This window comes from Eulemur rufifrons, chromosome 16 (genome assembly GCF_041146395.1).
Source record: "Eulemur rufifrons isolate Redbay chromosome 16, OSU_ERuf_1, whole genome shotgun sequence".
NCBI classification, from domain to species: domain Eukaryota; kingdom Metazoa; phylum Chordata; class Mammalia; order Primates; family Lemuridae; genus Eulemur; species Eulemur rufifrons.
The window spans coordinates 31,319,084-31,333,130 of NC_090998.1; the positions used below are offsets into that span (position 1 = coordinate 31,319,084).

Below are 14,047 nucleotides of genomic sequence, written 5' to 3' on the forward strand. Positions count from 1 at the left end.
AGGTTCCATCAAGGGAGGGAAAAGTTTGCAAAGCTCATTTAACTGTACGATAAAAGAGATATGAAAGGAACTTATTGAATTGATCAGGTAGAGCATTAGAAAGCTCATGTAGCAATTTAATCTTGATAAAAATACATGGGAGAAATACAGAGGAATCTGGAAAATTCTCTTTCCTTGAATAAGGCCATGAGTTAGCAATATCAGTTACTAGTTTGAAAGAATATTAGGATGTCTTTTTGAGGTGAAAAAGTTAAGATTTTATTGCCATCTAACAGGCCACCCCAAAACGTGGAGACTTCAAATGCCAACAGTTTATTATTTCTGAGTATTCTGTGGACTAACTGGGCTCAGCTGAGTGGTTCTGCTCCACATGGTGATGGCAAGGGTCATTTACTTGGCTTCATTCATTGAGCTGGGCTGGAAAGTCCAAGAAAGCTATGCTCACATTTTTGGTATATTGATGCTGCTCATGGGGCCCTTCCTATGGCTTGGCTGGACTTCTTCATGCCATGATGATCTCAGGGTAATTGGACATCTTACATGCTGGCTGGTTACCAAGAGAAATGAAGCAGAATTTTCCATTCCTCATAAAGGCTATACCCCAAATTGGCAAAAACGTCAATTCTGCCACATTCTAGTGACCAGAACAACCACAAGGCCAGCTCAGGTTCAAGGGGAAGGGAAATGGACTCCATCTGAGCAGCTCACATGTATAGGGAAAGAATTGATGGTGTCCGTCTTTGAAACTAGCTACTACAAATAGTGGTAGCACACTATAGATCTACCAGAAAAATACAAGCACAAACTCCTATGAAAATGAATTTGTATAAGTAAAATAAATTGGAATAATTTATAAATTGTTATAAACTTATGAGGGGTTACTATGTGCTTTTCAAAGATTATCTCATTTAATTCTCACAGCAACTCTTTGAAATGGTACTGTATTAACTCTTAAGTTGCAGATGAAGAAATTGAGGGACAGAGAGTTTAAATAATTTATCCAAAGGTACACATTCAGGAAGAGGGAGAATTAGGATTTCAAACCAAGTAGTTTGACTCCAGTGCCTTTGAGTTCATGTACTTACGGAGCTAACATTCAAATGAGAGACAATTAATAATAAATAAACATACAGTATGTCTGGTAGGACAGGGCACTTCAAAGAAAATACAAAGTGTGGTCGGTGATCGTGAATTGTCAGAGGTCTTAGCACTTGACCAACACTAGAAAAGCAAGCAGTTTTTTTCACTACCTAAATTGTAAGAGCAAACTAGGACTACTATAAAATACACAATATGGGACCACTATAAACTGCAGTTTCTATTATTTAACCAGCCGTTGCACACTGTCATTAAAAACCAATATGTTCAATCAAGCATGCATTCACTGATTTAGTAAACATTATACATACAAAATAGAAATAGGGAGATGGGTAAGACAAGTCTTTGGGCATAAGAATTTTGCAATCCAGTATTTTACTCAACTACATGATAACATAAATAATGTTAGCTACTGTTTAAGTGTCCTTTAAACATTATAGAGCTACTAAAGAACATTAAGTTCAAACCTCTTTTTAAAATGAACTTGGCTAAGTACAATAAATAGGAATATGTAGATAATTATGGCTGATATATGAGGGTTTATGACAAGTTAAAAATTGTCATATGTACTTTGCATGCTTTACATGTGTTATCTAAGACAATCTAAGACAGTCACTTTTATCATCTCATTTTACAGAGAAGGAAATTGTGCTTTAAAGAAATCAAATACCTTTCCCAAGGTCACACAGCTAGTAGTAGAGCCTGAATTTGAACCTGGATTCTGACTTTGATTTTTAACTACCATGACAATGATCAAAGCTTAAAGTATGATCTCCGTGTGAGAATCATGTGGGTTGCTTGTTAAAAAAGCAGATTCTCAAGCCTCAGCCCATATGTACTGACCCAGACTCTGCAAGGAGAATTCAGCAAAATGCTGTGGTTACTTTGAGAATCACTAAACTGTAGTACACAGCCTCTCTTCCCATTAATGGAAACCCTTCTTATATATAAATGTAAAATGATATTTCTATTACAAACCTGGAGTGATTGCAGTTTGGAAGATAATTTTCCTAGGAATATATTAATGAGATTGCAATATGGATGTGAGGTATTGAATTGATATGTTAATTGTAGGTAGGGAAATCTTGAAGTTCATTGGCTTCATAGAATCTCAGTAATTTCTGATCTGAATTCACTTTCTTAATTTAGCACATTTTTGGAAGTGGATGCCCTGCCGGGCTTCTAGGTTACATGGCTGAAAGAGAAATAAGATCCCGTGTAGTACTTGACAGCGTTAAAATTATTCTGATCACTTTCACTGAGAAAAGAGACATGAAGTGCTTTAAATTTGCAGCATTTCAGAAAATGAATTCTAGTGAGTGTTTATTATTTGAATCTTTCAGATTTTGACAGTGAAAGTGGAAGGCTTTCCGAAACATCCTAAGGGAATTATTTCACGTAGAGATGTGGAAAAATTTCTTTCAAAGAAAAAGAGATTTCCAAAGAACTACATGTCACAGTACTTTAAACTCCTAGAGAAATTCCAGATTGCCTTGCCAATAGGAGAAGAATATTTGCTGGTTCCAAGCAGGTAAACCAAATCTTAAAAATTGAATTACTCCATGGAAATTGACCATCTATTATATTCTTTTAGTTGTCAAAGAAAGTTTGGTCTATAATAGATGTAGTAAATGTTTTTTTTTCTTGATTCTATGTAAACTTTCTACTGAAGTGTAGCATTTACTTTTAATGAAAATATTGCATCTGACACATTAAAGATATAGTAAATGACTTGTTTTATTTATTTAATTCCTATTTGGCTTGCCACTACTTAAATTATTTAAGAAAGGTAAATAGTTGAGATTACTGTGGAGGAGAGGAGAGAGAGGGGGAGAGAGAGGGAGAGAGAGAGAGCGCGTGTGCTTGCGTGTGTGTGTGTGTGTGTGTGTGTGTGTATGTATGTATCCTTACATGGTACTAAGAGAGTTTATTGTATTAGGCAAGTTCTGGGTAGATAGTGAGTTTTCAACAGAGTTTTAAAAGAATTGATGGTATCACAATGGAGGCCCAATTTTAGCCCTATATTATAGAAATTTTTCTTATTTCTTTGTAAGCAACTGGGAAATGTTATAAAGTAATATGATGTTGAAAAGTGCAAATTACATTGATTGATGAATGGCAGCTAGTTCTATTTAAGATATTCTTAAAGCATATATCTATTTTAAGAACATGTACTTTTTTCAGGTTTTATATAATCTCAACATTTGTCTATGCATAACTAATTGTAATTATTAGTGTGCATAGGATTACTAAAAAAAATTTATGCATCTGGTACATCTGAGCATGCATTTGAATTGATTAAATGACTTGAATTTTTGATGTAGGAAGAGCATGTAGCAAAAGAATGTTAGAAAAAAGGTGTAATTGCTTGGAATAATTATTGATTTCAAGCAGTAAAATCCTTTGGTCAACAAGATTGGGTGTTTTCCGAAGCACTCTAATGCACTCTAATGATAGTGTCCTTTTCCTTTCAGTTTGTCTGACCACAGGCCTGTGATAGAACTTCCCCACTGTGAGAACTCTGAGATTATCATTCGACTGTACGAAATGCCTTATTTTCCAATGGGATTTTGGTCGAGATTAATCAATCGATTACTTGAAATTTCATCTTACATGCTTTCAGGAAGAGGTAAGTGTTTAATGAAGACAATATTTAGAGAAATTGGAGAGAAAGCTTATTAAAGATAATATGCCATTTTCTCGGAGTTTACTTATTTGGAAGGCAGCTGACAATAAGAAAATAAGTTCATGAAACCTCAGACTGGGCAATATAAAGACACACAAATACATAAAAACTCATGCAATTTGTTAGGAAGAAAATTTCTGAGGTCCTCATTCAAAGCCTATTTGTTCGTATTTTAGACACGTTTCCAACAACTAGCAATATTTTGCTTTCCAAGCCACAGCAAACTAGAAGTAATAGTTTTAATACACACACACATGTGCGCACATGTGAACAACACAAGAAGAAATGAGCACTGTATAGTCAGGAGTTTCGCCTGAAAAGTGTAATAGGTCCTGGCTATTCACTGTGGGGACTGTAAGATCTCTATTCTGCTGCATAATCCCTGAAAGATTTACAAAAAAGAACAAAAATGGGTATTTATAATGGTAGTTCTTCCTTCTAAAGTAAATAAATAGACATCTTAGTACTCCGAAGGGAAAATACCATTTTTTTGGTTAAAAACTTTGAGCAGGTGTTACTGGTTTCTGAAATAAACCTTATCTTGCTTAGAATTAATCAACATATAAGTACAGTTACATTGCATTAAAAATTTCAAAATTTTGGGTTTAGCATGATCATCAACTTGTTTTTAAAATTTATAAGAACTTATTTATGATTCTCTTTCTTCATCTGTTAAGCATATTAAACTGCTTAACAGAATGAACCTGAAATGTATCTTAACCTACAGGCCATTTAATTTATTTAATGCAAAATTAAGGATAAAATATTTAATACAATATTTAATAGATACGGATGAGGGCTCATATTATTAACAACCCAATACTTTCTTTTGAAACAATTATATCTATATTACTGCCACTTGTGGTGTGTGAAGTAGTTTTTTTCCCCTTTAATTTACAAAGTAGTTAATAATTAATGGAAACATTTGGATCCATTTAAACTTCTTTCAGAACGAGCACTTCGCCCGAACAGAATGTATTGGCGACAAGGCATCTACTTGAATTGGTCTCCTGAAGCTTATTGTCTGGTAGGATCTGAAGTCTTAGATAATCACCCAGAGAGTTTCTTAAAAATTACAGTTCCTTCTTGTAGAAAAGGTAAGCAAATTATTTAAAAAAAACTTTGAATTGTACCACTAAAGAAATCTAAACTTTAAAAAAAACTTTGTAGTTCCCTTTTTCTAGCTTTGCAACAGCATGAAGTTTAGACAAGATGTTGATGAGCTCTTTTGTGGATTCTGTAGGCTGTATTCTTTTGGGCCAAGTTGTGGATCACATTGACTCTCTCATGGAAGAATGGTTTCCTGGGTTGCTGGAGATTGATATTTGTGGTGAAGGAGAAACTCTCTTGAAGAAATGGGCCTTATATAGTTTTAATGATGGTGAAGAGCATCAAAAAATCTTACTTGATGACTTGATGAAGAAAGCAGAAGAAGGTATATTTTGATACAACTTACAAATACTTTTAAGTAATCTTTCCATATTTGTGAAGTGACTTTTAATAAATGTAAATTATTCTTATCTGTAAGGGATGAGTTAAAATATAGTATATTCAATTATAATGACAGTTTGGAAAATAAATATTTATTACCAGTAAAATCTTGCATTCTAGATTCAGAAAATGTTGATTTGAGGGTTTAATACTGGCTCATTGAGCAACACAACCTCATCTGTGAAACATAAGTTCTAACGACACTTATAAAATAGTTATGAGGATTAAAATAGATAATACATAGAAATAACTGACCAACATTTCTTCCATATAATAACTGCTCCACGAATGTGGCAGAAACAGAAGATAGATAACTTCCTAGTCAGATATCAGGTAGTTTACAGTGGTTCAAAATTCTGCTCTCTAATGAATGTACCTAGAAATAAATTTTTAAAATTCCAAGTAGATAAATATTAAGTGAACCTTTCAAATTTTTTCAAATTTTCTAGAGAAATCTAGGATTCGTTAGAAAGGGAGTGATCAGAAATTATAGAAAACGTGATTAATTTTGCAAGTCAAAAACACAAATTTATGTATATCTCTAAATATTATTTTTATTAAAAATAAAAACTTTTATTAATTCTCAGGAGACCTCCTAGTAAATCCAGATCAACCAAGACTCACCATTCCAATATCTCAGATTGCTCCTGACTTGATTTTGGCTGACCTGCCTAGAAATATTATGTTGAATAATGATGAGTTGGAATTTGAACAAGCTCCAGAGTTTCTCCTAGGTAACTACTTTTGTCAGTTTGAGAATAAAAATTAGGATGCAATTTTCTCCTTATAATTTAGAAAGTATTCAGAGATCTGAATTATTAATATATCATCATAGACTTTTAGTGTCTTCATATAGTTGTTATGATGTTTTTAATTTGGAATGATATATTTAAAGTAATATAATATTACAGATCTGGAATTTGCTTTGCACACATACATGTAGAGTGGGATCAAGATGAGGTTGGGACCGTCATGGAAGGACAAATATTTATGAAGTATTGAACTGTGTCCTTGCATTTGCTTTAATTGCCAGAGATGAAGGAGGCAGATAAGGAGGTTTTCAGGTGAGTGAAGTGAAGCAGCCATTTTTCAGATGCCAAAGGACAAGCCACGTAGAGGAGGCACACCTCTGTGTAGTCACGGCAGCAATGTTATGACTCTATGACTCAGTATGACAATGCTCAATTCTCATAAAAATATTCATAAAAAGAACTTTGGAAGTATAAAAACAGATGTGTTAAATTGGTAACCTACTCAAATCCTTTTTTTTTTTTTTTTTTTTTTTTGGTTTGCTGAACTGTTTACGTTTCTTGGTACCATGAATTCAATCAATAATTTTCAACAGGGTATGATGGAAATCACTGAATTCATGTAGCATGTTTAGGTGTTTATTGAAAAAAATAACCATGTTCTAATATTCTCATTTCTATCTTTATTCCTTGGGCCTATTCTATCATTATACATGGATTTTGAGATCTAAAAGATGTTTTTAAAAATACTCCATAAACTTAAGAAGTGGAAATGCTGGCACATTCTAAGTACTTTTGGAAAGAGACAGTCGAGATATGATGTGTCACATACCATGTCATTCTGTAGAATACTTCTTTGGCTTCTCATCACTCTCACAATAAAAGCTAATGTCCTTAAAATACCTGTGAAGCCCTGATCTATCCAGCTCACTGCTTACCTTTTTAAAAAAAATTAAAAAATTATTTTTTAATTGAAAAATAAAAATTGTATGTGTTAGGGTATATAATGTGATGTTTTCATGTATGTATACATTGTGAAATGGAGAAATCAAGCCATTTAACATATACATTACCTCATATCCTTTTTAATGGTGAGAACATTTAAAATCTACTCCTAGTAATTTTCATGTATATAATATACTGTTATTAACTGTAGGGTGACAAACTCAAGTTCTAAACATTCCTGGGAGTCATTGGGAAGTCTATGAAGAGCATTGGGTTGATTTAATGTAAAGTATTTTGAGAACACTTCTGACTTAACTTTGTGTACTATTTGTTGTTATTGTTGTTGTGATGTATATATATTTACTTTTAGTTCAATTACCATAGAGATAATGCTTAAAATCTATTGGTCAGGACATAATATTATTAGAAAATACCATCTAAAATTTGGGACATGACATATAAAGTTTAATAAACCCCTTTATCCTTTTTTTTCACATTGATTAGAAAGTTTAGAATGAATTCAAATACTTTGGAACTCAGGAAGTTAATTTATTACTAATGGTGGATTAACAAAAAATACTAACGTTGAATCCTATATCTTAACCTACCCCAAACTTCAGTAGTAATTCAAAGAATTCAAGCAAGTACCAGAAATAGTGTATCCTTTCTCTGAAGGAACCCCACGTTGTCAGACACAGCTCCCCAAAATATTTCTTTTTCCTGTATAAAGATGTGTTTTAGATGAGTGGACAAGATTTAAGTAGTGTATGTAGAAACACTATTCATAAAGGCTGTTTTGAAGCATCTGTGTTTTATACTTAATTACACAGATAGGAAACTGTTTCTGTGATTACTCTTCCTTCTCTAGCTCCATATCCCATAAACTCATAAATTTCAAGTTTATTTACAGAAAGCAGTCTATACCAGGGTTTCTCAGCCTTCGTACTATTGCCATTTTGGATTGGATAATTCCTTGACATTGGGGGCTGTCCTGTGCATTGTGGGATGTTTAGCAGCATCCTGGGCCTCTACCCACTAGATGTCAGTAGTATTTCCCTCTCCCAACAGATATGACAGTCAAAACTGTCTTCAGACATTGTCAAAGGTAGGAGGTGGGGTTGAGTACCATTGATCTAAACAAATAAGATATATTTTTCTAAAGACATTTTACGGTTACAGACTCCCAATATCTTTATGCTATGTTGATCTGGGGGAAGGTCCGCAGATCATCCCCGCCATCCACCCAGCTGCCCCCAGCACACACTTTTCTTGTAGGGCAGGAGTGAATTCAGGCTTTCTATTGACTTTTTCCTTCCCAGATATTGGCAACTATTTGCAGTGACTAATACAACACACCTTAATAGATGTGAATAGACTTGTTTTATAAGTATATTTTTAAATCTAAATGTATGGAGTTTTGTTCGTGCATCTGAGTTGCAGGGGATATCTCTTCTTTGATGGACAATTTTTTGGACAACCACAATAGGCAAGTACTTTAATGGTGTGATTTGATGGGGTTAGGAAGGTTTCCTTGCCTTCAATTTTCTTTCCCACCTTGATGTCACAGATATATAATACAATAGCAGTTCTTACCCTTACTTTAGTTTGTAGTCACCTAAAGGATATGACAGTCCATTTTCCACATTAATGTAGCAGCGATTTTCAAATAGGAAAGGGTTTTAAAAATTAGAAATCTCTCCCACTTGAAATTTTGATGTATCTTCCTAGAGTGTGCTTCTTCTCTCTGCCCCATTAAAATTTTCCTGTGTTATCAGTAGCTGTCCAGATTGAGGGGAACCAGAACAGATGAATCTATTATTTAAATTTCTGTCGCTCCTACCCATTCTCTCCCTTCCTTCTCCGCTTGCTTTTCTTCTTTTCCTCCTCTCCTGTTTATCCAATCCTATTTCTGATTCCAATACTTAACTGTTCCTATAGCATTCATTTCCCCTCACTTTCAATGCCAACGATATTAACAAATGATTTTAAAAGTCAAACATTTATTGAATACTAGAGGGATAGGATGAAAGGATATTAAGACTGAAAAGATGAAGATTACTCTTAACATGTTTACGATCTGGTAGAAATACAAGACGTACTCAAATGAGTTATTACTTATTTTAGTATGCATTGCTTCTGGGCATAAAATAATGTATGATTTTATATGTTTATTATAGAGATTTTAAAAATACACAATTAGGTAGAAGCTTCCCATAGATGCATAATTTCAGCACTTAGAAATAACAAGCTGTTGTTCTTATTTCTTTGTAGATTTTTCTATGTTTATTTGTTTATACCCATCAAGTGACTACATTTCAAGGTGCTATGTGAGAACCATTCATATTGTACAAGTAGGATTTACTATATGCCAGTGGGGAATAATAGTCCATGGGACTGAGCATGGTCAGTTTCCAAGGCGGTCCTCAATTTCTTGAAATGTGTTGGACCGTGTAGGCTTGGTAAACTCCCCAGAGATTGGGGTGAAGGGGTAGCAGAGTTCTTCAAGGAATGACGTAGCAAGGATGTACAGGCCTGAAGGTACAAAGCATGTTCAGAAATTTTGGCTGTTCTAAATAGGTCTAGAGCAGTTGTTCTCAACCCTGCTTGCTCATAACTATCACCAGGGGAATTAAAAGAAAAAAAACCAAACCCTAATGACCACTACCTCCTGTGACTAATTAGATCAGAATCCTTGAGCCCAGACATTAGTATCTTTAGAAAGCTCCTCCTGTTCAGCCAGGACGAGGAGGAAAACTACCGGACTTGAGCGTAGAGAATGAGAAGCAGAGCAAGAAAAGAACTAGAAAAACAATTCAGAGCCACAATTGAATATGGAGCTGAATTTGGGTTTGACCTAGTAGGCAACATGGAGTAATTTGTTTTTGAGCGGGAGAGTGACACAATCAAAGTAGAATTCTTGGGAAATTGATTTTGCAGGAGAGAGGGAATGAGCTGGAGGTAGGGAACTCAGGAGGCCCCCGCACGCTCTAGGCAGAAGCCACTAAGGGCACCAAAAGGGTGTGGTGGCGGAAGTGGAAAGGGAGGTGTGGACGTGAGGGAGGCCACAAAGTGGACTGCCAGTGAGCTGTGGGGCTAGGTGTGGGGACAAGAGTTAAGATAATTCTTTAGTTTCAATGTCAGAATGACCTGGAAAAGAGTTTTGTTTTGTTTTTTTATCAGATGTGTGGAAGGTGGAATAAAAACTAGTTTTGAGAAAAGATGATGAATGTGGCCTTCGATGGAATGTGGTGGAGATTTGGACAAGCATGGAAATCTCCAGCACAAAATTGGAAATATAGGAGAGCATTTAGGAGGTAGCTATGTCTATAAGTGAAAATGTGAAAATTCTCTACACATAATAGGCATAGATGAAGTCACAGGAGTGGATGAAGTAACTGAGCAGGGCATGTGTAGAGGGAAGACAGGAGGGTCAGGGACAGAATCTTTAGGTGTATCTTAGTTAATGGAGTAGAAGGAAGAGGAAGTGTTAAAGGAGATTTATCAGTGAAACCATTGGGCCAGATTTCTCTTCAGATACACAACAGATATAATTACAACGGATATAATTTAGTTTTTCTTCTGCTTGGACAGATTAACTTAAGTGCTTTGTACTTTCTTTTCAAAAGGTGATGGCAGTTTTGGATCAGTTTATCGAGCAGCCTACGAAGGAGAAGAAGTGGCTGTGAAGATTTTTAATAAACATACATCACTTAGGCTGTTAAGACAAGTAAGAAATCCAATAATACTACTACATTCAATCACATATTGTTAATCTCCTGGAACTTTTAATTGCATGCAGTTGTGAAAATGCAAAATAATGACCGCATTTCCTTTAAAAGTTTACATGAGTTTCATGATGAAATCGTCCTTTGTCCTTTCTTTATGGAGTAGAAAGTTTTGTGTTGTTTCTCCTGTTGAAAAATGAAGAAAAGACAATATTTTGAAAATTCCTGTAATTGTGATACTTAAGTATGATGGAAAATTTTTTGTAAGACTCACATTCCCTATTTTACTTTAGAACCTTGCAACTCAAAATGGGGCCCACAAACCAGCAGCTGAGCATTCCCTGGGAGATCATTAGAAATGTAGACTCTTGGAACTCATCAGGGGCCTATTTCTGTCCCTGGTGCTCCACCATAGTCAGACTTCTAGCTGCTTCTGCCTGCGTCCAGCCCTGAAGCCCAAGCAAGCTCCTGACTTCTGGTTCTGTTTTCTTCAGAGTATTTATCTTCATTTTTCTGAGATAACGATTTTTCTTTTTCTTGAGCATGACTTCTGTGTGTGCAGAGTGAAAGGAACAGTTTAAAGAATGATCTCACATTGCTAATTTGATTAGAGGACAGAAATCTTAAATTAAAAACTCTAATTGATAAACTTACACCTCTCCTTTCTGGATTTATCCACTTCAGTAAATTGCATCTCCAGCCTTTTAAATGGCAATACCTGCTTACTGATGTAATCGCTCTAGATCTCCAAACCACATATTGATTTCTCTTTATTGGATTTTTACATAAAATGCATCAATATAAATAGCTTTGTTTCATGTTAAAAAAAAAAAACAAAACAACAAACCTACTGACTACCTGCTACAAACGATGGGGAAAGTTAGCATACTTATTCTATCTCCTACTTCACCTCCCTGTCCTCTTGCCAAAATTTAAAATTAAAATTTAAAATTGGTTACATTAGTTTTCCTAGTATAGTAACCATTGTAACTTGAAATAATTTACAAAACTTCTATTTTTTAGTACCCCAACTCTGGACAGCAGGTACTGACCCCTTTCTATGTGAGACGAGGAAAAATGATCACGATTCTTCTTTCTTCTTCTCTTGCCACCTTCTTCTTAAGTTTTGTAATTCCATTCTTTTTGTAAAGCTTAATCTAGCACTATGTTCAGGGCAATGCTTTGTGCTGATGGTTGAGGTCTGTGTTGCTGAGCCAATCACAGTGGCCATGAGGATGGCATTACTTACAATACTCCCACCTTCTCTTGAAGCTGCTACTGGGGTCAGCTCCCCCTCACCTGAAGTCCATGGGCTGCATGGGTGAGGGTTTGCTACCTCGGCAAAAATCAAGGTACTCTTAGAAGGAAAGAAACGGGAATGTACAACCCACAATGGCTACTTCTGTATTGTCTCTTGTTTTGGGTAGTGGTGAGGATTTTTCCTTCCTTTTTTTTTTTTTTTCCTGACTACAGGAATGAGGGACACAGACAGAGTGAGAGGGGAAGTAAAATCCAATGCTAATTTTGCCACCTTCTATAAGAACTCAACTGTATTTTTTGAATCTCTTCATCCTCACTTTTATTCCTTGATTTATTAAAAGAAACTCTTAGTGGCTGAATCTAAATAACTTATGTAAACTTAAAAATACATATATATAGTTGTCATATTTTTGTTACTCTGAGTAGTGAAAAAAATTTATGTCTGTACAAACTATCTTGAGGAATTTTGATTATTAGTAACAAAAGTCACACCCTAGTTCTGGGACCAAGTTAAATATTTTGTGGATAGAAGCAAGTCTGTAAACCAAATCTGGGCACAATCTCTTTCACTGTGTAGCTAACTTGTTATATAAATAGATTTCTGCATCTTGGTCACTAATTTTGTTTTTTTTATTTTTTTGGTCATTAATTTTGAATATATGTTTCAAAGTTTATGGAGAGTGTTTGGGAGCCCTGATGGAAATGAATACTAAAAATGTGTACAGGGCTGATTAACATGTAGCAGCTAAGCAAACCAAGGGAAGAGTGGAAGCACTTGAAAAAGAAGAGTGTGCAAAATGTGCTTCTTCTCTAAAAAATGAAGAAAAAGAAAGAAAAATGACAGGTGGGGGCCATCCCACCAGTAGTCATGGACTGGGGAAGGTCTATTATAGTTTCTTTCTTACTCCTTTCTCTTTATAGTGAGTTTGTTTTCCAGGACAGAACATTAGGATAGGCCTCTGTCTGTGCCTATGAAAGTAAACAGAGCTAACTTGACTTGTTCTCAGCTTTTACCAAATGAGATAATCAAACATGGACATTAAAAAAAATCTTTTCTAAGCAAATATGGTTGCAGTCTGAAGCTTTGTTCTCGGAAAATCCCCTCGCAGGGTGTTCAGCCTTTCTTTTTTAGCTTGCAGAATTCTCCACACTTCAGTTTCCTGATAAATGCAGTTGGCACTGATACTCCACATCTTTGAAGCTGGCTGTTAGGAATCAGAACTTCTGCAGTGATCACAGTTAAAAATATGAATCAGTTTAACATCACATAAGCTATAAGTTTCAACTAAGTTACAGTTGCAGAGTAAAGTGGAATATATACAGAATAAAGTGAATGTGGAATTCAAACACCGTGTCATAAAAAAGACTGTAAAGTCTCACATAATGTGGTCCACAGAGAGGATTGTATCACAGTGGAGGCCTCTATTCAAGCTCCAGTGGTATTTCTGGCTTCTTGGATTGCAGAACTATTGTTGCAGCTGGGGATTGATTTAGTAAGGGCGGTCCACAGTGAGCCACCCTGAGAAAGTGGTAGTATTTGAGCTAAAATCTGAAAGGCAAGAAGCCTTCAGCTGTGTGAAGGCTGCAGGGATTTATAGCTTGAGGTATCAGCAAAGGCAAAGACCCTGTGGCTGGAAGGAGCTGGGCATGTGCTAGGGATTGGGTCAATGCCAGTGTGGCTGAAGGGTGGTGACGAGGAGGAGGGAGAAAGGAGATGGTTGGGGAGGTAGGCTGGGGGCAGATCATGTTAAGCCATGAGGCCATGGAAGTCCATGGGATTTTAATGTAAGAGTAATGGGAAGTCATCAGAGTGTTCAGGAGGGGCTGATGGCATAAATTTCTATGGAATCAGGCATTATTCTCAGTAAACTTTTGTAGTCATTAAACCAGAGATTATGGACAGTTTTACCTCATGTGCCAGTTACAGTTGATTAGTAGTGTGTGCTCAGAATCGTGGGCTGGGAAGGACTCCGTGGCTAATGAGAATTCAGTAGATGAGACTGACATGGCCTGTTAGTATGACCACAATGTGTGTACCGTCCCTGAATTAAATGTTCTAAGCAGAGCAAAAGGAAAAAATAGAACTTAAAATT

The 14,047-nt window shown here is 35.6% G+C and overlaps 1 protein-coding gene across 2 annotated transcripts in view; it reads left to right on the top strand.

Annotated features, from left to right (window-relative positions):
• The window catches only part of LRRK2 (leucine rich repeat kinase 2), a 137,426-nt gene that overhangs the window by 91,093 nt on the left and 32,286 nt on the right, over nt 1-14,047 (top strand). For both annotated transcript variants that reach the window (XM_069491825.1, XM_069491824.1), the window contains exons 34-39: nt 2,442-2,629; nt 3,573-3,727; nt 4,735-4,881; nt 5,028-5,219; nt 5,863-6,009; nt 10,596-10,696. In XM_069491825.1, the coding sequence (XP_069347926.1) occupies nt 2,442-2,629; nt 3,573-3,727; nt 4,735-4,881; nt 5,028-5,219; nt 5,863-6,009; nt 10,596-10,696 (930 nt within the window). The remainder of the gene's footprint in view (nt 1-2,441; nt 2,630-3,572; nt 3,728-4,734; nt 4,882-5,027; nt 5,220-5,862; nt 6,010-10,595; nt 10,697-14,047) is intronic.